This window comes from Macrobrachium nipponense, chromosome 17 (genome assembly GCF_015104395.2).
Source record: "Macrobrachium nipponense isolate FS-2020 chromosome 17, ASM1510439v2, whole genome shotgun sequence".
Lineage (NCBI taxonomy): Eukaryota > Metazoa > Arthropoda > Malacostraca > Decapoda > Palaemonidae > Macrobrachium > Macrobrachium nipponense.
In genome coordinates, this window is record NC_087210.1 from 28,664,663 (window position 1) to 28,691,278 (window position 26,616).

Sequence of the window (26,616 nt, forward strand, 5' to 3'; positions counted from 1 at the left end):
GCCGTGAACCTGACGCTGAGCGGACTCAGAGGTCTGGTTCCTGGCTGCACGGTCGCTGGTAGGCGACCGTACACTCGGTACCATCCCGCGAACAACGAGAGGCCGAGACGGACCCTGATGCAGTGGCAGAACCACTGACACCAGGCGAGGAAGTACCGGTGTTAGCCGGTACCCCTCTGGTCCCCGTAGTCTTCTTCCTTGCGGAAGAAGAGACGGGCCCCGCTCCCGAAGGAGCAGGAGGACCAGCGGAAGGAACCCTCCCGTCCCACCGAGGTGAGACGGGTCCCGAGAAGCTCCCGAGGAGACTTCTTAGGAGGGAGGAGGCAACCTTCTTCTTCCTCGGCTGTGAAGCCTTAGAAGTCGAAGGGGAAGAGGCGGCAGCCGACGACGATGAAGAAGATGAAGACGACGACGACGACACCTTCCTCCTCTTCTTCGTCAGCTTCCTCAGGACAGACGTAAGATCTGCTATCCAGGGCGGGAGCCGGGGCTGCTGTAGCCGAAGCCACAGGGCCCGGACGCACCTGTACAGACAGACCAAAGTCTGGGGTAGTACCACCACGAACAGGGACGACATCAGCAGGTATGGGCATCTCAGGAACATCAGGCACAGCCAGCACAGCATCGGTAGGGACAGCCAGCGCAGCAACGGCAGGGACAGCCAGCGCAGCAACGGCAGGGACAGCCAGCGCAGCAACTGCATGGACAGTCAGCCCAGAATCGGCAGGTACGGCAGGCAGCACCGGAAACACAGGAAGTGGAGCAGCAGCCCAGCAACATCCTGGTACCGGCGGCAGGTAGGGGCGCGCTCTAGGGCAGCGGAAGTGTGGTCGCTGCAGCGCGGCAACCACGAGCGGCGGCGGCACGCCCCCCTCTGGTACGGCGAACGGCACTTCACACGGCTGTAGGCAAGACTGTTACCACGTGAGGCGAGTACACCGAGGTGAGGAGGGACGTCGTCACCTGGTTGCGTGGTCACCACTCCATGGGTGACCGCAGTAGGCCCAGACAAGAACCGCAGCCCCTGGACACTAGCACGCCCTGCAAATGGAAGGACGCCCATACCTCACCAAGGTCCACCCTCGGTGGCAGTAGCACCTGCGGAAATAACAGTAGTAGCGATTAGTGGGGGGGAAGTCCCCTCGCGCGGGGGGGTGAGCCCTCTCCGAACGAGTGGAAGACCCCTAATATAATTGTACATCGGGCACCGAGCGCCCTCCCCCGCGCTCGACGGATCGGGCGAGGAGAAGAACGCCGATAACCTCCCCCCCCCAAGGGGAAGAGCCATCTGTGGGAACTGCGCGGGGGGGGGTTCTCGTTCCCCACCCCCGCACAGTACCCATGTACCCAACAACAATATCAGAGCCCGAGAGCAATCGTGCCATCGGCCCGAATGCAAGGGCATAAGGATCAATTCCCTGACTGAGCGGAACTTGAACCAAATAAATATTGATGCAATCAATAATAAGGAATAAAATGAAAATGCATCTTGCAAAACGATTCACTTCACAATGAATAAGGGCTCGGATCGAGCGCATTTGCGCCCTCGGTACCGAGCGCAAGGGTGAAAGGATTCATTCCTTACCTTTATGGATCAAGGTTTCTGGAAACCTTGATCCATAATGAATTGATGCAATCAACAAATATATGAAAATGAAAAGACTACTGCGCTTGCGATTCACTTCATACAAATAAAAAGGGGAAGGATCAATTCCCGGGAATAGCGGAAACATTGATCCCAGTAAACAATGCAATCTCAATAAAAAATGAAAATTGAAAAAGAAACTGCACTTGCGATTTCACTTCATTCAAATAAAAAGGGGGAAGGATCAATTTCCGGGAGCTCGGAAACTGAACCAACATGAGTATTGCTACAATCAAAATAATATATGAAAATGAAAAAGAATACTGTACTTGCGATTCCACTTCCATACTGAATAAGTTTCCGTGCCGAGCGCATTCGTTCGGCAACGGGCATACAGGTCAAAAAAATATAAATGAAAAGAGCACTTACTTACGATTTTCATCTACACATTTCCAACCCAACTACGCTCGGAGCGAGCGCTCCCGCCCTCGGCACCGAGCATACACAATACGAGGATCATTTCTGGGAAAATGAATTCCCGCACTTACGCCCTTCAGTCCCGGCACTCGGGTAATCGGAGGGCGTGGTGACACCAAGATCCTTTAATTCACAATTGAATTCAATGAAATGATTGTACTTACAATTCAGTTTCACTAGATAATTAGAAAATAAAAACACAATCATGCGAAAGCAAACGACGATGAAGCGGCAGAGAGCGATGATACACGTCCACACGCCAGCAGGCGAAAGCAAAAAGTGATTTGTTTACCTCCCAGACAGTCGCGCGCGCGCGCCTGTCGGACAAGCAGTTAACTACCGAACCCCTTGTTCGAAAGCTTACGACCTATCCAGCTGCCGCTAGTACCTTCCTATTGTAAAAGGACCGAAGGTTTGTATGCCGTGTCGGAACAAATGATGGGTTTGTCTCAATTTGGCATCCACTTCCTCCCCCTTGTTGGAGGAAGTGGTGGATATTTACTCCTATCCCTACTGAAAGGGATAGGATGGTGCTCTATTGAGTAGCTCACCTGCATCTCGTCCTTACCCAGCAGGGTGACGACCGTAGTCCCCTCTACCCAAAGGTAGAGGGAAGAAAAAAGATGGGAAGAGGAGCCAGTCACACTCTCATTCCTCATCCATTCTTACGGTCACACCAGGACTCGATGCTGTTCAGGCCTGCGAGGGTCTGGGTTAACTCACAACACGTGTTGAGCAACCACCACGGTTCCCAAGGAAAAAGATCCAAGGAACTGTGGGCAATATCCTGAAGGTAGAAGGAGGTGCATGCGGTCCGGTTGGACCAGGCGCCTGCCTTCATTACCTGCGCCACGGAGAAGTTCTTGCGGAACGCGAGAGAGAGATGATGAAGGAGGCGTCCACACTCATCCTGGGTGTCGAGTTTCTTCAGACAGCTCCGTCGCACCTTCACAGGACAAAGCAGCATAGCCTTCGTATCGGAGGCGGTGAAGTCCATTAGGGAGGGTATTGTGAAGGACTCGAACCAATCGTCAGTTACCGAAGGGTTCTGAGTCTTCGCTACGAAGATCGGTACGAAATCGAGCGTCACAAATCCCCATCCCTTTGTGCTTGACTTCTCAAGAGAAGTCATGCAGTTACCTAAGACGAAAAGAAGGGAATAGTCGTATGACCTATCCCTCTTCTCGACTTTGGTTATGTACAGTACTCATACTGACAAGCTATTAGACGAAGTAATGATTGCTCTGGAACAAACCGAAACTAAGTCCACAGCATAGTTCGTAACTGACTCGGGCGCTCTGACAGCTGCCGACTGACTGGTTCGGAATCAGTAGAGGCAAGTTGTCCAAGCATCCGGGTAAGTCACGTGACCTTCGCCCTTTAAAGAGTTATGCTGAGAGACCAAACAAATAAAATATTTGTTAGTCACCGATGCCGGACGGCGCGGCGATGATTCTCTTAATGCATAAGCTCAAAAGGCGAAAGTCAATTGCCTTCAAAAGACCGAGGTCCCTGATGGCAAGAAATCTCATAGACGTTGAATCTCAGCTTAAGGAGAAACAAACACTATGTGACGTTGAAGACGAAGGTAGGCAATGAATGCAACCTACGTCTTCCAGCTGAATCGAGAGAAGGAATCTCAAGATTCTAAAACCTGTGCTTACAAATGACTGAAAAACGCTAACCGCCATTTCATTGCTGTCCGTTGTGCAATGAAAGCGGGGCGTTCTTCAGTAATGAAACACAGGGGTGGGAGAGCCGCTTGAAGAACTGCTTCTCATGGGCTGAACGTTTGGAAGTAGAGCTGGCAGGTGTGTAGTAGGCGATGTCTTTCAATACATCTGCTAATCCGGGTGAAAAAGCAACAATGAACAATTGTACACCTCCGAATACAAGATATTTTGAGGACAAACTCAGATTCCGCAAAAATCATTCGCATTATCGGGATAGCGATGCAGTAAGAGACTATTACAGAATTCTGTTACCGTGCGGTAAACAGAAAGATGAGAGTCGAATAGATATCTCTGTTTAAAATTCTCGCAATACCGAAGACGATGAATACTAGCGTTTCACAGCAGTAGATGGTCATTCATGTATGCGAGAATCCCCGTTAATCAGAGACTTAAGTCCGTGATTGTTGGGCAGAGATACGGTTGTTATTCAATCAAAGCAGGTGAGAAAGACATAAACAACCGTCTATCTCAAAGCGGCAGCTGATACTGAAATGCCTCGGGCAATTCAATACGCAGTAGCTGTCGCTGACTCGTCATCCTGAGTTGCCAAGTAATCCTTTCCACGAAGGAATGCGTTCGGCTAGAACCACCGAGCATAAAAAAGATATTGCTCGAGCAATTATATTTAAGCGAAACGAATTTCGGTAAATATAAAAGCTTAAATGGTGTTGTTGTGACAACACCATAAGTATATAAAATTGAAACTTGAAAATTCCTGGAAGGTGCAGGCAACCCGGGTTGCAGTTCAATTAGAATACTTTTCGTCTAAGTCGCAATCCGTAGAATAACCAGGATATGCGCCTACCCCTCGGACCATTCAACTGCTTAGCAGAATCATGTCGCGAGGTTAATATACGTAGTATATTTGTAGGATTCTGAACAACGATCTCCATCCTAAATTCTTTCCTTCAAGAAAACAAAATAAGGATTGGAGATCGACCACCTTCGTTCTCTATTAAAGAGAGTGAAGGAGAAGTCTTCCTCGAAGGAAAGCTTCAATGGTGAACAGAATACTAAGACGATAGTTCCAGCCAAAATGACAATTTGTCCAAAATTGCATTTTTCCTAACTATACAAACCTGAGGTCCTTTTACAATAGGAAGGTACTAGCGGCAGCTGGATAGGTCGTAAGCTTTCGAACAAGGGGTTCGGTAGTTAACTGCTTGTCCGACAGGCGCGCGCGCGCGACTGGGAGGTAAACAAATACTTTTGCTTTTGGCCCAAGCAAAAACTGCAGAGTGAGGGGTGGCATGAGGTGGGGCTATGTGTAAAAGGACTCAGGTTTGTATAGTTAGGAAAAATGCAATTTTGGACAAATTGTCATTTGTTCCGACACGGCATACAAACCTTCGGTCCTTTTACAATAGGAAGACTCACTTCTTGGTGGGAGGAATCTGAGTCTTTTGTGAACAGACTGGTGTTCGCCCAACCTTGGAATGCCTCCCTGGTCGTAAGAGCGAGGGAGGGATCCAAGCCTCGTCCGATTGATCGGGGTGGTGCACCGCAGGATCATGGTCAGACCTCTGGACCAAGTACTAAGAGAGAGGCAAGCGTATCTCTTCGTACCAGCAAACAAGAACAAGTTCCTATTTGCCAAGAGGCAACATAACGTTATGGTTTGTCTCTTGTTGGCATCCACTTCCCCCCCCTTGTAGGAGGTAAGTGGTGGATCATGCGCTCCCATCCCTAGTGAAAGGGATAGGATGGGGCTGGGGCTTTGTCGAGTAGCTCACCGGCATCTCGTCCTTATCCAGCAAGGTGATGACCGTATCCCCCTACCCACAGGTAGAGGGGTAGAAAAAGATAGGAAGAGAAGCCAGTCACTCTCTCATTCACTTATCTATTCTTACAGTCACACCAGGACTCGATGCTGTTCAGCCTGCTAGGGTCTGGGTTGAGCTAGACAACGTGTTGAGCAGCCACCACGGGTCCTAAGGAAAAACGATCCAAGGACCTGTGTGGCAATATCCAAAAGGTAGAAGGATAGGTGCCAGTGGTCGGTTGTACCAGACCCCTGCCTTCAGTACCTGCGCCACGGAGAAGTTCTTGTGTAACTCGAGGGAGTGTATTCTAGGTCATCTTGGTGCTGACGAAGTCTTCAACACTCAGCCTGGGATGTCGAGTTTCTTCAGAAAGCGCGGGTCGCGCTTTACAGGACAAAAGCAGCATCTCCTTCGCATCGAAGGCGGTGAAGTCCCATTAGGGAGGGGATTGTGAAGGACTCTAACCGATCGTCAGGAACCGAAGGGTTCAGAGTCTTCGCTACGAATTCGGTACGAAAATCGAGCGTCACGAATCCCCATCCCCTGGATGCTTGACTTCGCAGGAAAAGTCATGCAATTACCTCAGAGGAAAAGAAGGGAATGGGTCGTATGACCTATCCCTCTTCTCGACTTCGGTGATGTCCTGTACCCATACTGGTCTATCCGTCTGCCGCGACGTTGTTGTTTCTCGGTAGTGGATAGGACACCGACACTCAATGGTGGGTGTCGATGGTATGGGTACTGTGACAAGCCGTTAGGACGAAGAAAAGATTGTTATGGAACAACGACTAAGTCCACAGCAAAGTTCGTAACAGACTTGGGCGCTCTGACAGCTGCCTACTGACTGCGTTCGGTAGGAGGCAAGTTGTCCAAGCACCCGAGCAAGTCACGTGACCTTCGCCTTAAAAGGGTTATGCCAAAGAGACTAAACAAATAATTTGTTCGTCACCGATGCCAGAAGGCAAGGTGATGACTCTCTTAAGGCATGTGCCCAACAGGCGAAAGTCAATTGCCTTCTAGAGACGAGGTCCTTGATGGCAAGATATCTCATGTATAGTTGATTCTCGGGTAAGGAGAAACAAACACTATGTGACGTTGAAGACGAAGGTGTACAGAAAATGCAACCTACGTCTTCACAGCTGAACCGAGAGAGGATTCTCAAGATTCTGAACCTGTGCTACAAAGACTGAGAACGCTAACCGCTATTGATTGCTGTCCGGTGAGGATCGTAGTTGCAATAAAAGCGGAGCGCTTCCAGTAATGAAGACAGGGAACTACTGCCTGAAGAACTGCTTCTCATGGGCTGAACATTTGGAAGTAGAGCTGTCAGGTCGGAGAGTAGGCGATGTCTTCTGACATATCTGTTAATTCGGGGCGAGCAATGAAATTGCACACCTACGAATACGAGATATTTTGAAGACAAACTCAGATGTCTGCAAAAATCATTCGCATTATCGCAGTGCGATGCAGCGGTTGACTAGTACAGACTTTCGTTACCGTGCGGTAAACAGAAAGATGAAAGAGTCCAAGGAGATATCTCTGTTGAAAATTCTCGCAATGTCGAAGGGCGATGAAATCGAGCGTCACAGCAGTAGATGGTCCCTTCATTATTGCGAGAATCCCCGTTAATCAGAGACCTAAGTCCATGATTGTTGGGCAGAGATACGGTTCGGTAGTCAATCCAACCAGGGGAGAGAGAGACGTAACCGACCGTGCATCTCCGAGACCTAGCTGATACTGAGCCGCTATCAGGCAGTTCAATACGCAGTAGCTCTCGGTGACTCGTCATCCTGAGTTGGCCAGGTAATCCATTATTCCACGAAGGAATGCGTTCGGCTAGAACCATCGAGCATAAAGAATACGCTCGAGCAATTATATTTAACCGAAACGGATTTTCGGTAAATACAACAAAAAAGCGGTGATTTGGTGTTGTCATGACAATTATCCAAGTATCTAAAATCGAAACTGATAACTGCTGGGAGGTTGCAGGCAACCCCGAGTTGCAGTTCAATTAAGATACAATTCGTCTCGGTCACAAACCGTAGAGTTAACTACGGTATGCGCCTACCCCACGGACAATTCAACTGTTAAAGAATCATGTCGCGAGGGTAATATACGTAGTATATTTGTAGGTTCTGTACCACGACCTCCATCCTAAAATCTTTCCCCTCGAGGAATGAGAATAAGGATTGGAGATCGACCGCCTTCGTTCTCTAGTCAAGAGAGTGAAGGAGAAGTCTTTCCCAAGGAAAGCTTCAATGGTGAACAGAATACCGAAGACGATAGTTCAAGCCAAACTGGAAGTTCCCGTCCGTTCTTCTCTATTCCAGGTAAGCGCCTACTGTGAGATACTCTTCTTCCAGCAGCGGTCTTCTTCCAAATGCTAGAAATTACAGGAATTCGAGCATAAGCGAGGTTCCCGATTATCGTGTAACAATTATTCGGGGATTCTCGCTCACTTTGGACCGTGGTCTCGCCTGAGTGTTTGGAGATCGTAAAAAAACTCGAACACTCTGAGTGCGCTAGAAATTCCGTAGAATTCTAAGCACTCTGCGAAACCCCCACCGAATTCGTCAAACGATATCGGCTGGTGGTCCTCCTCGATTCCGTAGAAATCGAGAAAGGGGCAGGATCCCTCCTCAATGACCGGGGCTTACGTCAGGTAGGACCCGAAGGTCACCCCCGGTAGCGCAGCCCCTAACGTGGGATCTTACAGAGAAATCTCTGTAGGATCCCTCCCCTTTCCCTCGTAGCCGTAAGGAGAGAGGGATGGGGGAGGAATTGGATACTGGCTCGCCTTCCCAGCGGGAACTAGCAGTTGGAGAAGAAAAGGAGCAGCCATCGCCTTACGGCGATGGCCTCTCAGAGCCTGGGAAAACGTATCGTCAGGAGCAAAAACGTTTTCCCGAGGAGGGTTACGAACTCATACTGTAGGTAAGTGTCTGCCGCCACTCGTGAACGTCGTCTGGGTGGGGCTGATCGACACCTGACAGGAGAGAGCCGATACCGCTCCAGACTCATTCCAGTCCTCGTCGAGGTCGAAACCTCAGGAGGACCGAAGGGGTATTAAATACCGGTGTCCGAAGACACGTAGAAACGCCTCTTGTCGCAGTAGAGGAGGGGTGAAGTAGCTTTGTTCCGACCGGCCAGAAACTGAGAGAGCCTTCTTGTCCGGAGACGAGAGACTTACCTGGTTCAACACAGTCGGCAAAGCTCGATCGCGGCAGACCCACCGTCGATTTGGGTTCCCTCTCGGGCCCCAAAACGACTCGAGCCGGAGACGTGGACTCTTGGCTGGTGGAAGCGGCGGACCTCCTTCCCCGGAAGGTCATTGTGCTGACGAACATCAGGCTCCGTAACCTCGGCAAAGTTCCTCTGGATCTCGGAAGTCACAGCATCTTGCAGAGTGGGACCGTTTATTCCCTTCGAACAAGAGCATATTCCGAGACCTTTCCTCCTAAGAAGGGGGAAACAGCGACAGCCCTCTCGGTCTTCCCCATCCACTTGCGCATACGTCCTGGCCGGTCCAAGAACCGTGCCCTGGCACGTAGGGCGTCGTGGTGGGATCATGAGGGGCGCACCCCTCACGATCACTCCTCAATACCTCGCTCCTCCCGGGTGTAACCCCGAGGAGGGTTTGAAGGTACGGGAGAGGCCCAGACCTGACGCTCCCTCGTTGCTCGTGGCAGAACCAGCAGGCTTGGAGGGCTGCAGGCGATTCGTCAACCCTCGTCGGTGGCGATCGAGCTGCAGGCCTGGTCGAACCGTCCCGCTGTGGAGAAACGGCTGGACTGAGCACAGCGGCCCCGGGGGCGATCTCGAGTGTCAGAAGAGCTGGTGCTGGTTGCCGTACCCGGTCGCTTTCTGTGAGAGCGACGGTCAGGCGACCTGCAGGCTCCACTGTCACAGTGAGACCGGTGCTTGTCCTCACGGCACGTCACGTCGCTGGTTCCAGCCGTGGCTGGCAACCGGCGAACGGGAGGACCTCTTCCCAGCCTCAGCCCGTGGTCGGTCGTGGACCGTCACGTCCCCCGGGTAGCCAGCTGTTCGCCGCGAGAGTGAGAGCTGGTACTGGTGAGAGTCCGCATGAGCGAGCTGTCACCAGTCTTCCGCCCCGTGCCGTGAACCTGACGCTGAGCGGACTCAGAGGTCTGGTTCCTGGCTGCACGGTCGCTGGTAGACGACCGTACACTCGGTACCTCCCGCGAACGACGAGAGCCGGGACGGACCCTGATGCAGTGGCAGAACCACTGACACCAGGCGAGGAAGTACCGGTGTTAGCCGGTACCCTCTGGTGGTCCCCGTAGTCTTCTTCCTTGCGGAAGAAGAACGGGACGGGCTCCCAAGAAGGAGCAGGAGGACCAGCGGAAGGAACCCTCCCTCCCACCGAGGTGAGACGGGTCCGAGAAGCTCCCGAGGGAGACTTCTTAGGAGGGAGGAGGCAACCTTCTTCTTCCTCGGCTGTGAAAGCCTTAGAAGTCGAAGGGGAAGAGGCGGCAGCCGACGACGATGAAGAAGATGAAGCGACGACGACGACACCTTCCTCCTCTTCTTCGTCAGCTTCCTCAGGACAGACGTAAGATCTGCTATCCAGGCGGAGCCGGGGCTGCTGTAGCCGAAGCCACAGGGCCCGGACGCACCTGTACAGACAGACCAAAGTCTGGGGTAGTACCACACGAACAGGAACGACAGCAGCAGGTATGGGCATCTCAGGAACAGCAGGCACAGCCAGCACAGCATCGGTAGGGACAGCCAGCGCAGCAACGGCAGGGACAGCCAGCGCAGCAACGACAGGGACAGCCAGCGCAGCAACTGCATGGACAGTCAGCCCAGAATCGGCAGGTACGGCAGGCAGCACCGGAAACACAGGAAGTGGAGCAGCAGCCAGCAACATCCTGGTACTGGCGGCAGGTCCAGGGGCGAGCTCTAGGGCAGCGGAAGTGTGGTCGCTGCAGCGCGGCAACCACGAGCAGGCGGTCGGCAAGATGCCCCCCTCTCGGTACGGCGAAACGGCACTTCACAGCGGCTGTAGGCAAGACTGTTACCAGACGTGAGGCGAGTACACCAGGTGAGGAGGGACGTCGTCACCTGGTTTGCGTGGTCACCACTCCATGGGTGACCGCAGTAGGCCCAGACATAGAACCGCAGCCCCTGGACACTAGCACGCCCTGCAAATGGAAGGACGCCCATACCTCACCAAGGTCCACCCTCGTGGCAGTAGCACCTGCGGAAATAACAGTAGTAGCGATTAGTGGGGGGGAAGTCCCCCTCGCGCGGGGGGGCGAGCCCTCTCCGAACGAGTGGAAGACCCCTATACAATTGACATCGGGCACCGAGCGCCCTCCCCCGCGCTCGACTGGATCGGGCGAGGAGAAGAACGCCGATAACCTCCCCCCCCCCAGGGGAAGGGCCATCTGTGGGAGCTGGAGCGGGGGGGGGGGGGGGGGGGGGTCTCGTTCCCACCCCCGCACAGTACCCATGTACCCAACAACAATATAAGAGCCGAAAGAGCAATCAGTTCCATCGGCCCAATGCAAGGGCATAAGGATCAATTCCCTGACTGAGCGGAACTTGAACCAAATAAATATTGATGCATCAAAAAATAAGGAATAAAATGAAAATGCATCTTGCATACGATTCACTTCACAATGAATAAGGGCTCGGATCGAGCGCATTTGCGCCCTAGGTACCGAGCGCAAGGGTGAAAGGATCAATTCCTTACCTTTATGGATCAAGGTTTCTGGAACCTTGATCCATAATGAATTGATGCAATCAAAAAATATATTGAAAATGAAAAGACTACTGCGCTTGCGATTTCACTTCATACAAAGGGGTAAAAAGGGAAGGATCAATTCCCCCACGGGAATCGCGGAAACATTGATCCCAGTAAACAATGCAATCTCAATAAAAAATGAAAATGAAAAAGAACTGCACTTGCGATTTCACTTCATTCAAAATAAAAGGGGGAAGGAATCATTTCTTTCCGGGTAAGCTCGGAAACTGATCTAAAATGAGTATTGCTACAATCAAAAAATAATATATGAAAATGAAAAAGAATACTGTACTTGCGATTCCACTTCCATACTAAATAAGTCTCCGTGCCGAGCGCATTCGTTCGGCAACGGGCATACAGGTCAAAAAAATATAAATGAAAGAGCCCTTACTTACGATTTTCATCTACACATTTCCACCCAATATACGCTCGGAGCGAGTGCTCCCGCCCTCGGCACCGAGCATACACAATACGAGGATCATTCTTGGGAAAATGAATTCCCGCACTTACGCCCTTCAGTCCCGGCACTCGGGTAATCGGAGGGCGTGGTGACACCAAGATCCTTTAATTCACAATTGAATTCAATGAAATGATTGTACTTACAATTCAGTTTCACTAGATAATTAGAAAAAGAAAAACACAATCATGCGAAAGCAAACGACGATGAAGCGGGCAGAGAGCGATGATACACGTCCACACGCCAGCAGGCCGAAAGCAAAAGTGATTTGTTTACCTCCCAGTCGCGCGCGCGCGCCTGTCGGACAAGCAGTTAACTACCGAACCCCTTGTTCGAAAGCTTACGACCTATCCAGCTGCCGCTAGTACCTTCCTATTGTAAAAGGACCGAAGGTTTGTATGCCGTGTCGGAACAACTGGATATTCCCGTCCGTTCTTCTCTATTCCAGGTTGGTTGCCTACTGTGAGATAGTCTTCTTCCAGCAGCAGTCTTCTTCCTAATGCTAGAAATTCCAGGAATTCGAGCATAGGCGAGGTTCCCGATTATCGTGTAACATATCGGGGGGATTCTCGTCTCGCTCACTTTGGACCGTGGTCTCGCCTAAGTGTTTGGAGATCGTAAGAAACTCTAACACTCTGAATGCGCTAGAAATTCCGTAGAATTCTAAGCACTGTGGCGAAACCCCCACCGAAATTCGTCAAACGATATCGGCTGGTGGTGTCCTCTCGATTCCCGTAGAAATCGAGAATGGGGCAGGATCCCTCCTCAACGACCGGGGGGGCTTACGTCAGGTAGGACCCGAAGGTCCCCCTGGTAGCGCAGTCCCCAACGTGGGATCCTACAGAGAAATCTCTGTAGGATCCTTCCCCTTTCCCTCGTAGCCGTAAGGAGAGAGGGAATGGGGGAGGAATTGGATACTCGCTTGCCTTCCCAGTGGAACTAGCAGTTGGAGAAGAGTAGGAGCAGCCATCGCCTTAAGGCGATGGCCTCTCAGAGTCTGGGAAAACGTATCGTCAGGAGAAAACGTTTTCCCGCGGAGGGTTACGAACTCTCACTGTAGGTAAGGGTCTGCCGCCACTGTGAACGTCGTCTGGGTGGGGCTGATCGACACCTGACAGGAGAGAGCCGATACCGTCCTCCGACTCATTCCAGTCCTCGTCGAGGTCGAAACCTCTCAGGAGGACCGAAGGAGTATTTAAATACGGTGTCCGAAGACACGTAGAAACGCCGCTGTCGCAGTAGAGGAGGTGGAAGTAGTTTGATCGACCGGCCAGAACTGAGAGAGCCTTCTTGTCCGGAGACGAGAGAGACTGGTTCAAGACAGAATCGGCAAGCTCCGATCGCGGCATACCCACCGTCGGTTTGGGTTCCCTCTCGGGCCCCAAAACGACTCGAGCAGAGACATGGGCTCTGCTGGTGGGAGCGGCGATCCTTCCCCCCACGGTCGTTGTGCTGACGAATCAGTGCAATAACCTGGGTAAAGTTACTCTGAATCTCGGAAGTTACAGCGTCTTGAGGAGTAGGACCGTCCAGTCCCTCCAACAAGAGCAGCTCCCAGGACCCTCCTCCTTCAGAAGAAGGACCAGCAACAGATCCCTGACGGTTGCCTCCAATCACTTGCGCGTACGTCCTGGTTGGTCCTAAGACCAACCTGGCACGTGCGGCGTCGTGACGGGATCGTGAGCGGCGCATCTCTCACGATCACTCCTATATACCTCGCTCTTCCTGGCGTATGCCGAGGAAGTTGAAGGTATCTGAGAGACAGAACTGACGCTACCCCCTCTCCCCCTGACGGTCGCCTCCAATCACTTGCGCGTACGTCCTGGTTGGTCCTAAGACCATACGTGGCACGTGCGGCGTCGTGACGGGATCGTGAGCGGCGCACCTCTCACGATCACTCTTACCTACCTCGCTCTTCCCGGTGTAGCCCGAGGAAGTTGAAGGTAGTGGAGAGACAGACCTGACGCTCCCCCCCCCACCCCCGCTCGCTGGCAGGACCAGCGTACGTGGGGGCTGCAGCCGATCACCAACCCGCGGTGGGGATCGATCTGCAGGCCTGGCCGTGCCGCTCACCTGTGGCGAGCGGCTCGACTGAGCACGTCGACCCCGGTCCCGTGCGTCAGACGAGCTGCTGCTGGTCACCGTATCTGCCCGGTCCCTGTGGGAGCGGCGGTCAGGTGACCTGCAGAGCTCGCTTTCGCCGTGAGACCGGTGAGCGTCCTCGCGGCACGTCAAACCGCTGGTACCAGCCGTCGGTCGAGGGGACCTGGGGGACCTCTTCCCAGCCTTAACCCGTGGCCGGTCAGAGACCGTCACGTCCACCCGAGGTACCGGCTGGTCGCTGCGAGAGCGGCCGCTGGCCTGGCGAGAGTCACCTGAGCGGCTCTCGACAGTCTTCTGCTCCGTGCCTCGGTCATGACGCTGAGCGAACTCAGGCGTCTTCTTAACTTTGACTGCACGGTCACCCGAAGGAGATCGTACACTCGGAACTTCTCGCGGACGAGAAACCGAGCCGGTACCTGCTTAGCAGCAGAGCTGCCAAGACCAGGCCGAGGGTGTACCAGCGGTAGCCAGCACACCCTTGGTCCCCGTCTTCTTCTTCTTCTCAGAAGGGGAGACGGGCCCGTTCCCGAAGGAACAGAAGGAGTCTTCTTAGGGGGAATAACAAAACCCGGTTACCAGCTGGTCGCTGCGAGAGCGGCCGCTGGCCTGGCGAGAGTCACCTGAGCGGTTCTCGCCAGCCTTCTGCTCCGTGCCGTGGTCTTGGCGCCGAGCGAACTCTGGCGCCGAAACTTTGGCTGCACGGTCTCCTGAGGGAGAGCGTACACTCGGGATCTCCCGCGAACGAGAGACCGAGCCGGAACCTGGCGTAGCGGCATCGCCGCTAGCACCAGGCGAGGAAGTACCAGAGCTAACCGATACTCCTCTGGTCCCCGTCTATCTCTTCCTTACGGAAGGGAAGACGGGCCCCGCTCCCGAAGGAGCAGGAGGACCAGCAGAAGGATCCCCCGTCCCACCTCGGTGGGACGGGCCCTTAGAAGTTCCCGAAGGAGACTTCTTAGGGGGGGGAGGCAGCCTTCTTCTTCTTCGGCTTATGGGCCTTAGAAGTCGAAGGGGAAGAGGCAGCAACAGACGAAGACGAAGATGACACCTTCCTCTTCTTCGTCAGCTCACGCAGGACAGTCGTCAGGTCCTCCATCCAGGCCGGAGTCGGGCCTATTGCCGAAGCAACACGGCCCGACTGCACCTGTCCGGAAGGACCTGGGACTGGGGAAGACACACCATGGGCAGGACCAGCATGGACAGGCGCAGGAACCAGGAGCGACAGGAACAGCAACCAGCTCAGGAGCGGCAGGAACAGCGGCAGCGGTAAACACAGAAGGGACAGCCAAGCCAGTAGCGGGAACCACATCAGCGACAGGTACGGCAGGCCCAGCCATCGCCTCGTAGAATCATCGGCAGCCAGCGTGGTACTGGCGGCCGGTCCAGGGGCGAGCTGCTGGAACAGCGGAAGTCTGGGGCAGGCAACGACGAAAGAAAACACAGGCGGGCGGCGGCATACCCCTCCTCGGTTACGGCGGCGACCTGGCCCTAGAAGCGGCAGACGGCGTCACCGACACAGCATGGGGAGTGTAGACCAGCGGGGGGAAGCAGCATAAGCGGCCGTGAAGGTTGTAGTGGAGACCACTCCAAGGTCACCGCCCCAGACCTCGCTCGACTCTGCAGCAGATCGTGGATGCTAGGCACGCCCTGCAGCCACAGTGGTCCATACCTGTCCAAGGTCGTCTCCCACGGCTGTAGCACCTGCGGTAGCACAGACAGATTAGTAAGAGGGGTTCCCTCACGCACAGGGGGGGAGACATGCCCCTACCGCCGAACGGAAGGAAGACCCAAAAACAAAATACGAGGAAGCTGAGCGGGGGGGCAGGAAAGAAGACGAAGAATCGGATACCAAGGGAGTCGCGGAAGAGCTTTCCGACGACTTCCTGGCAGACCTTCGCCTTCCCCTACCCCCGCACAGCAGTGAAAAGTAATATGAAAATGAAACAGAATACTGCACTTGCGATTCACTTCAATAGAAACTTAAAGAGGGAAAAATCAATTCCCGGTAAGAGCGGCAACTTGTCCATAATAATATGATGCTATCATAAATATATATGAAAATGAACAATACTGCACTTGCTATTTTCACTTTCACAGCAATAAATCGTAAGGATTAATTCCCGGGTAAGAGCGGAAATTGATCCAAAATTAAATTTGATGCAATTAATAAATGAAAATGAAAAGAAAACTGCATTGCGAATCCACTTTCATTGCATTCTATTCATACAAATAAGAGGCTCTTGCCGAGCGCAATCAAGCTCTCGGCAACGAACGCACAGGACAAAAATATAATGAAAAAGAGTACTTACATCTGCAATTACACACTTTCGCCCAAAATACATGACTCGGCGCGAGTGCGCCCGCCCTCGGCACCGAGACATAATTCAAGGGTTCAATTCATGAAAAGAGCGGAAATCGCCGTCTCTACGGCGATAGCTCCATGTTGATTCATAATTAAGTAATGAAAATGAAAACAGTGTACTTACAGTTTCATTTTCAAGTCAAACCATTAGTAGAAAACACAATATAAACAAAGCATACGACGATGAAGCGGGCAGAGAGCGATGACGAACACGTCCTTCACACCCGCGGCCGAAAGCAAAAGTGATTCTTCACCTCTCGGGCGCGCGGGCGCGCGCACGATCGGACAAGCAGTTAACTACCGCTTCCTCCCTTGTTCGCAAGCTTACGACCGTCCCAGCTGCCGCTAGTTACCTTCCTATTGTTAAAGGACCGAGGGTTTGTATTACGTATCGGAACAAGTGTATAATTACAATCAAATAAGCACTGTGGAGTTTCAGTTGTGATGGCAGTAAGGATAAAACCACTGATTACAAGGTAAGAATGAATTCAGTTCCAACCATAACCCCGGGAATAACAAGTTCATACTTTCACTAATATAGGCAACAAAATGTTGTTTTATTGTGCTGATTACAACTGCAATCTTGAGTAAGATCAATAAACGTTACATACATACGCTAACATTGTTCAAATGAGTGCTGGGAAGGCTGGGGAAAGATGGTGGCCGTCACTGATGAGAACCGTCCATGCAAAACGTAGCCGCCATATTGGATTTCAAAACTGCCTTGAAAACATATTTTACGAAGAGCTCACATGCTTATTTTAATTCGTATGGGGCTTTCATATATCACAATATGTTGACGAAACTTCAGTCTTTTAAATGGTATGCTTAGAGTTGCAATTGTATTCATGTTTCACCAATTAAATATCGAGTGATTAAGACCCGTCCACCGTGATGAGGGTTGGCCTGTCGTGATATTCTACCCTACTCAGGGAAAGCAAACGACGAGAAGCGGGCAGAGAGCGTCGAACACACACGTCTACTCGCTGTGAGGCCGAAAGCAAAAGTGGTTTGTTTACCTCCCAGTCGCGCGCGCGCCTGTCGGACAAGCAGTTAACTACCGAACCCCTTGTTCGAAAGCTTACGACCTATCCAGCTGCCGCTAGGACCTTCCTATTGTAAAAGGACCGAAGGTTTGTATGCCGTGTCGGAACAAATTTGGAGTTGTAAGTAAAAACTTCGGAAGTGTTCTGGGGTAATGTGCACAGCGTTGGCCACATTTTCCATTACCCTCTGTTTAAATCTTAAAATATTGCCTTAATTTCTATCGTTAGAGAAAATAATTACTTCGAAAGGAGAGTAGAGGTCTTCGAGCTTCAGTTACCACCACCAACAACTCATGACTGATGACCATCTCCGGTGTCAGGACGTGTTAAAGTACTTTATTGGAGGGTGGCCAAAACCGCGGTAGTCGGTGAGTTGGCCAGTCCACTCGGTTGTTTACCCTAATTGTATTGTTGTTTTACCAATTAAACATAGTGAAAAAAATTGGCCATTTGGTTGTTTACCCTATGCCTCCTCAGTTAACTAGAAAGCTTAGACCTTAGGCTACCTACCTAGGTAGTACCTACCTAGGTAGTATATTTGCCTCGAAAAAACAGGAAAGTTGTGTAAAACACGACCAGAAATAACAATAGTGAAATATAATGACGGGAGAATAGTAATGCTATTACTGACAAGTGTAAAATTATAGGTAGTATGCCATCTTAAATCTCAGGCCTAGATAGTACCTACCTAGGTAGTATATATTTGCCTCGAAAAAACAGGAAAGTTGTGTAAAACACGACCAGAAATAACAATAGTGAAATATAATGACGGGAGAATAGTAATGCTATTACTGACAATGTAAAATTATAGGTAGTATGCCATCTTAAATCTCAGGCCTAGATACTACCTAGGTACCTAGCTAGGTACAGAAATTGGACTAGCCTAGGCTGCCATCTAGGTAGGAGTCGTACCTCTGTAATTTTTTTGATGATTCTGAAGTTTCAATTTACTCATCTCACACTGCCTTTCAATTCAGATTTATAAATAAGCATCAAGCCGTAATACTTTACAACAGACTAGGACCTAGGCCTACTGAAGGTCCTTCCACTGTTAGATTTTAAGGCGGAAGGTCTTAAACAGCGGCGTCTCAACTGTCAATTGGACGTTTGTTTATGAGCGTAAGGGTGAGAATTAGTAATACTTCTCACGGGTTGGGCACGTAATGAGTCTCGGTACAGTTTCGTTTTCTACTCCTTTCCACACGTTTGTCCCCACGATTGTCTATGTCGTTCGCAAAAACATTGAAAAAAATTGTGTATGGGCTTGTCTCAATGAAAAAGTGGACGGAGTTTTGTGGTCTTAAAAATATTTTATAGTACGTCAAAATGTTTATTTTATTTCTTGTCCATTAGCATTTTCTGCGATTCTAAACTAGATAATAAAAAATATTTCCACTTTTTAACCTTCGTTACCCTCACCTTTAATTTCTTTCTTTTTAAGTGGGGCAGAGCCGTGTATTATCTTAGACGTCTATCGCTTTCTAGCTTGACAACATTCTTAATTTTCAGGGCTAACCTTGGACATATATTATGATGTTAATATTTATATATAATATATATATAAGATATATATATATATATATATATATATATATATACTATATACATATAATATATATATCTATATATATATATATAATATATAATATATATATATATTATATACATTATATATATATATATATATATATATATATAATATATAAGAAATATATATATATGTATATACCCCCTATACACCCTCTAGTTTTTTGTTAGGGAGTTATAGTGTCCCTATGTATCGTGATCTTTTTTGTTTTTTCCTGTGGTTTTACATCTTAATAAATGTTCGGTGCTGATCTTCTCCATTCTGCGGATATCACAGACCGACTTATTTTTACCCCAGAAGTTTTAAAGTTCACCTTTTTCAGTTTGATTTCGTTATCATACACGTGTCCTTCTCCAGTTCCCCTTACGTAATTATTTTCCAGGAAGTTTTATATGCACTCAGCTTCTTCATTTCTCTCCTCTTTTATTTCAAGGTCTCTTCAATATCTTTCTTGATGCTTTATATATATATATATATGTGTGTGTGTGTGTGTGTGTGTGTGTGTGTGTGTGTGTGTGTGTGTGAGTGTGTGTGTGTGTATATATATTATATATATATATATTATATATTATATATATATATATATATATTATATATATATATCTATATATATATATATATATATCCCTTTCAGTGCCTTTTTTTGGCATATTCTCTCATTCCCTTAATCTCTATGTTATATTTAGTACTTCATATAGTTACAATTGCGAACATTTGTTAGGTTAACTTTGTCAATGGGAAGTTTACAGTCAAAAGCTATTGAAAAGATGACCCGGGTTTGGAAGTTGGAAGATGGTGTTATTGAAATTGAAAACAAATTAAATAAAATTTAAGGTAAAAATTCCGAAGGAAATAATCAATACAGACCCTTCAGCAATAGAAACGAAAATAGAATTGGGTAACTCATCTTATGGAAAATCTTCAGTAATCATGATGGTAGGGGGCTGCAAGTAGGGAGGTTGCTGCACTTTGAACAACATCACCTTTTTTTACTTTTCAGGAAAGACTGAAGAAAGTGAATTTTCCAAGATGTTCTCATTCTTTTTCATCTGCCAGAGATGAAATCATTTACTTAAGTGTGTTTTACCCTTCGACTGGTGTATAATGAATACTGTTGATGAAGAATGAGAAATATTTCAAAGTACGTTTCAAATCTTTGATCAGTGTTTAATCAATTGGCCTATCTTTGATGGATGTGAGGTTCCATTTGGCTTGTTTTCTTTCCTTTATCGGATTCCTGTGAATACCATTGATAGCGAGGGAGAATGTTCCAATGATATTTGTATTTTTACCCTTTGTTCAGGATCTAAAGAGTACATTTGATATTGAAGTATTTTATTCATGGTGGCCTAATCGCCGATTTTTTATATATATAACAGTGGAGTTCATTGTTGCAAAACCCATAAATAAAGATATCTGCATATTCCACATTACCGGAATGGTATGGCATTTTATCCAGTTTCTTGCTAGCAAAATGAATAAGGAATCTGACACTTGCAACCCAAGAACGCTCTTTTCGAAAAAGGGAGGCTGTTTAGAGTAACAAGTGAAGTGGTCAGGTCCTTCCCCCTTCCCATAGCCGTACGTACTCCAACATCCCGTGCGCGCCACCTTACTTGGCCATTAAATGATAACGGTTATTTTAGAAATTCACCTCACCAACAAACGAAGCCTTAAAATGTATGTGTTTATAGAACATTTTCTGCTCAGAATGGTATATTCTTTCATTTCCCTAAATATTTGCATAAACTTGTGTTTCACCCTGTTTATATATGCATTAGGCTGCAAATGCCCTTTAATATCCAATTCGATCTACCTCGGAATTAATATATTTTCATATATGTTAACTGAAGGGGAATTTTTAAGTTGATAAGAAATTCGTTGGCTCATGGGCGCGAACCCTGAACCAAGGATTCAACTCGTACAGTGAAGCACTTTAACCACAAGGCCTTGTGGTTAAAGTGCTTCACTCTACGAGCTGAATTCTTGGTTCCGTGGTTCGCTCCCGTGAGCCAACTAATATCTTATCAGCTAAAAAATTCCCCTCGGTTAACATATATAAAAACATTGACTCCAAAGTTGAGCAAGTAGATAATAAATGACTTTTGTAGCTTAATGTGTATATATGAATCACGGTGATATGATAAGACTTATATATATATATATATATATATATATATATATATATATATATATCTATATATATATATATATATATATATATATAGGCACTACATTTATATGTATATAGATCCAAGTGGTATAATATTGTCTTGAAAAATATTGGGTTCACTGATCTCGACATGATCCTACTTAAGCCAAGCCACGTATGTCTAAAATTAATATAGGAGATGAATTTAGTATTTCCCGCATACGTTGGTTTCTGCCTTCTTTGATACGGATTTATCCAAAATCATTTTCTGAAAAGTTATATCAGACATATTTTTCTCACTCAAATTTGAACCCAATAGTAGACAACAGAACCAGAGACGATCACGGTAATGGAATCAAGATAGTCAGAAAAATTTATTTCCTTTTAAAACTAAGAAGAGTTTCACTCAAGCAGAAGGTTCAAGAGGTAAGAGAAATACATTTAGCATATGCACATTTATTAATTGGTTATCAAACTTTGGCTAGACAAAGTATCACTATTGATACACCTAGAGCGCAATTATTATTGATTAAAAGGGGCTGTGAGACATCTAGAATACCTTTGTATAAAATCATTAAAAAAAGATAGACTCAACAAAACTATTTGTTGAAAAGCAATCTAAAGAAAGAAAATACAGAGGAAGGTATCAAATCTGCATCACGAATTCTCAAAAAATCAGTGACAATTTAGAATCTAACCAAGAAATTAAGAATATATTTATGACTTACACCTGGAGAAAGCACTTGGATAGAATATACATTAAAGCCACTTTTTGGGGGGAAGGAAATTTTTATACTTAAAGAAGGTTCGCAAGCAAATGGCGTACATTACTCTTCCAGTCTACATGAAGTAAGACAGGATAAAATAGCTTTACGGCTTATACAAAACTGAGGAGGGAAAATTAGCTTATTACTAAATACAGAAATAGGTCTAGCAGAAGTATACACGTTTCCTATTCAAGTTGTAAAGAATGAAACTGGTTATCAATCAATTAAAAGAGAGAAGATCTAACTTACTAAGAAGACTATGCTAGAGAGAAACTCATAGATCTACTGAGTGAGTATAAGGATATCCTTGCCATAGAATAGATATTCCATAATATACCAAACCAGTTTTTGCTCACCATTATTTAATTTCATTCATTTTCGTATAATTTCCTTTGATTTTATCAATCCTTATTTAATTAAAAATTGACTATTCCTCTTCATAAAAACTCCAGAATTCAGCTTTAATCGCTGCTCCCTCCCCGTCTCTGATTTCATAAAGCTATGCTCTGAATCGAAATGAGAATTTTACCTAGGTTTTTGTGTTTGCCTGTGAAATTTTAGCTTGGCTTTAATCAAATTTTATTCTTCCGTTGTACTGTAGTGTGAAATCTTTTCATTTGTTTGGCGGCTGTCTTGAGACCATATGACGCCTTGACTAGACGGAGATCTGTTTCTCAAATGCATTGAAATCTCTCGTTCCATCCACCTCTCTCTCTCTCTCTCTCTCTCATACACACACACACACACACATACCAAAATATCTGTGATTACTATATTTCCTGGCTGATACAAAGACGGGTATTAATATGTTAATGAAGAATAATACACGAAATAATAATATTTAAATTTTTAAAATCCAATACTACATAGCTGGCTCCGATTCCAATTTATTTTGCCTAGCCAGACACCAGGTCATTAAGTTAAGAAATTTATGCACAGGGTAACACCACACATCCGTCATTAGCGAAATAAACTCAGTTTGTATCAAATGCCCAAAGAGAATAAAAACGGTACAGTCATTGAGTACCTAGTGCACTTTGTACTTATAACTAAGAAAATTTCTTAGGTATGGTTTGAAGGGACCCAAAGCCATAACCCAGTCAGTATTGAATCGTCATAAATATGAAAATCGTCCGCTGCTCAGTTCTGTGGACTGATTTAACACTGCCCACAATTTCTGCTTTATAAATCAAAAGAATATCTAGAAGATACTCTCTATGCATTCTGTGTTGCTGCTGTGACTAGCATTTTTCAGGCTTCTAACTTACTGACAAATTTCAAAATGTGCCTTTACCTAAGATTTCCATTGTTATTCAAAAGTTCTGAATGCAATGAGCCTGTAAAGCAAGCACTTGTAGAAACAAATGCTCAAAGTTACGAAAGAGAAAAAATGAAGAATATGCTGTGCCTTGATTAGAGATCTGGCACGTATTCATGACCAGAATAGGCTTTGGGGCATGAACCTTAACCCTTCTAAAGCACAAAGTATGACAGTCAGTTGATGCAGAGCACTTTTGTCTTTGCATCCTGATTGACTCTCGAGTGGAACGGTTTTAACTGTCAATGACTTAAGAATTTATATGTAACTTTTAAAAGAAATTAACTTTCGAGAAGTCTATTTTTAATATTACTCTCTCTCTGTTTCTCAAAAAACTGGTATCTTACGAAAATTTTTTCGAATGTTTCAGATTCCTGAAGTTCTTATATCTTTTACTGCCTTAACATTTGTCTTCTTCCTTGTTTAGAGCACAGTTCTCCAGGGTAGTCTTCCAGTGCTGATTCTCATCTCAAATTCTTGGATAGTTATAACGCCAGTCAAGTTTATTTTGCTGACTTTTAATGTTGGATCGGGGCATACAAGTGAAATGAGTTCTTTATGTTTGTTACATAAAATGTACAATAATGAAAACATCCTCCAAGCTCGTCTTTACCTGACCAAGCAGCTTTTGCTGGCAATATTACGGAGGAGCTGTTGCAATCAGTGAGTCGTTTTTTAGTGTCAGGTTTAACACTAATCAGTTTGTTAAAGGTTTTATCTTGACTACAGCTAAAATGTGAAAAAGTTTGACTAGTACAGTTTTGGAATCTGATCCACAAATTTTAAGCTAGGAAGAAATTCATTCCTGCTTCCTACCGATGTCTCCTGAATTCGGTATATCGGTCCTTTGAAGCCATTTTGCATATTTTAATATCCATACAGTTCCTTCATTAAAAGATTCACCTTTTACACATATGCGTGTTTTCTATTTGTATCACATATATGACAGCAACGCGGAAAGAAAAGGAAAAACAAAACTAAGGGATAGAACATGGCTGAAAAGAAACAGAACGAAATAAAGAGGAGAAGGCGATAGAGAAGAAGAGGAAGGTATCACTTTCAATAGGCATCATCCTCATTATCACTATTTCGACTGCACCAAACTTTATAAAGTAGCACAGTATTTAGTCTCATTTTGACTGAATATTCATTCAGTTGGGCCTTAAATTATCATCCATATCTTCAGAAGTCTTAATTGTTTTACCTTCTGGTATACCCTGCTTTTAGTTTTCTGTAAAAGTTAACTACTGAGATTGGCTATTTGTCTGTCCGTCCACACTCTTTCTGTCCGCCCTCAGATCTTAAAAACTACGGAGGCTAGAGGGCTGCAAATTGATACGTTGATCACCCACCCTCCAATCACCAAACATACCAAATTCCAGCCCTCTAGCCTCAGTATTTTTAAAATTTTATTTAAGGCTGAAGTTAGCCATGATCGTGCATCTGCACAATAAAAGGTGCCAAAACACAGGCCACCACCAGGCCATGGCTGAGAGTTTTGTGGCCCGTGGCTGAGAGTTCCATACAGCGTTATACGCTGTAGAGAAAAATGATTGCGCCACAGGAACTTCGGAGAAGCTTTTCTTACTTGTTCCAATTATGTGATTGATTACCGACCGAGATAACACTGTCATTAATCGATTACATATTAAATTGTATCAAACTGCCGATAAAGCTTTTTCAGTTTATTTTGAATGAAAACCGCTTAGGAAAACTTTCTCGGCTTTTGGTTTCAAAGACCAGGAATACCAACACCCTTAGGTTATCCTAAACTGTAGTAACATGTAATTTGTCTAACAGCTATAATAATCTATCCCCAAAATTTAACATATTCATATGTAATTTGCAGAGCAGCATATTACAATAATAACATTGGACAAAACTTTTTTCATGAACCTAGGGATTCATAATTAAATTTTGGAATAAATAATCAAATATTTGAAAATATCTTGAATTATGGTATATGTATGCCCTAGATATGAGAGATGATTTAGGCCTATGAAGTGTTGAAACGGCGCGTACAGAATTTGTTTTATTGCCATGGGTGTGTCAGCGAATGAAGAAGAGCCTAGATTAGGGTCTAACACTAATTAATTTCCATTAGGAGTTCCGATCGGCTTTTCCGAAAGCCATAGAACACTATGCTGCACGAGTTTCTTAAAAAATAACGTTTCTTGACAAAGAAACGTTAAGAAAGATTCTGCCCTACCTATTAAAAAAAAAAAAAAATCAAGATGCGTGGTCTTTAAAACTGTAGTATAGTTCTTACTTTTTGAATAGCGGGGTTGTTGTGTCTCGTAGTTAGCTCTGTTTCTAATGTGGCGCCGTGTGTGGCTCTACTGTGACAATAGCCATAATCTTTTCTCTTATGAATGTTAGGTGGAAAATGGAAATACTGTAGATACTCAGCTTAACAGTAAAATGTAAACTTGAAACAATATTTTATCCTTAAATCACCTGCCAGGAGAGACCCTTGCAACAATTCGATGCATTGACTGTTTTTCTCTTCTTTCTTTAGGAAATATATGTAATACAATTATTTTGTATATTTCAGTGGCACATGCCACTACTTAGCAGTGCCGCATATATGAAATATTTTTACTTATATCTACACTGTTTCATGTCCTCTCATCAGTCTCCCCTAACACCATTGTGGGCACACTACAATGTCTTCTGAAGCCAGGTGCAGAGCATCAAGATTCACATAAGTAAGGACCAAATGACTGTTCCTCCGTACACACACACTTTTCAGGTTTCTGTGTATTTTATCTTCTTTTATTTGCAATTCTCTATCCTCATTTTACATTGCCTCTTCTCATTCAGATCATAATTTACTGCAGTTTTAGGCGGTAATTCATGGCCAGTACTTCATTAATTTTGTGTTTCCACTTTGTCTCTTATTAAATCACTTCTAGTTGACAAGACAAATGTATAATAAATATTATACACTACATCTGCTCACTCTACCTCTAACTCGAGTAAACCCACATGATTCATATAATGGTAATCCTTAATTCTATGTTTGGATGCAGCCTGGACAAACATTAATTGAGCTTCCTGACAATTATTGATTTCGTCGTCATCCTCAATTATTTTTTGAAGATCATCCTCTCGGTCTTCACTTATTCCTCCTGGTGGCACCATTTGTTCGTCGTTACAGTTTATAGTTTTCTCTAATAATTTGTTCTTCCAAGTCATGTTTTGAGTATGTATGTCTTTAGTATCTTATTCGAGTCTATAAGTTTTTATATTTATTTTAGTTCCCTGCTTCCTAGATCTTCAGTCCTCTAAACAGACTTGTGGGGACACTTATCGCAGATAGGTGTAAAGCTTTTCTTTATATATATATATATATATATATATATATATATATATATATATATATATAAGTTTTTTATCTTTGTTTATATATTTTTTTTATTTATTCATTGATCTATTATGAGCACTGCCGACTGAATGGGATATGTATAAAATGTGAATTTCTTCAATTAA

At 46.1% G+C, this 26,616-nt stretch overlaps 1 protein-coding gene across 1 annotated transcript in view; it reads right to left on the reverse strand.

Moving 5' to 3' along the window:
• LOC135196150 (GATOR complex protein Iml1-like) overlaps positions 1–18,411 on the reverse strand; it is a gene marked incomplete in the record, with an annotated part of 480,334 nt that extends 461,923 nt beyond the window's left edge. Inside the window, 1 exon segment of the mRNA XM_064222704.1 lies at positions 18,212–18,411. Coding sequence (XP_064078774.1) covers positions 18,212–18,254 — 43 coding nt within the window.
• Positions 18,412–26,616: the final 8,205 nt, after the last annotated feature.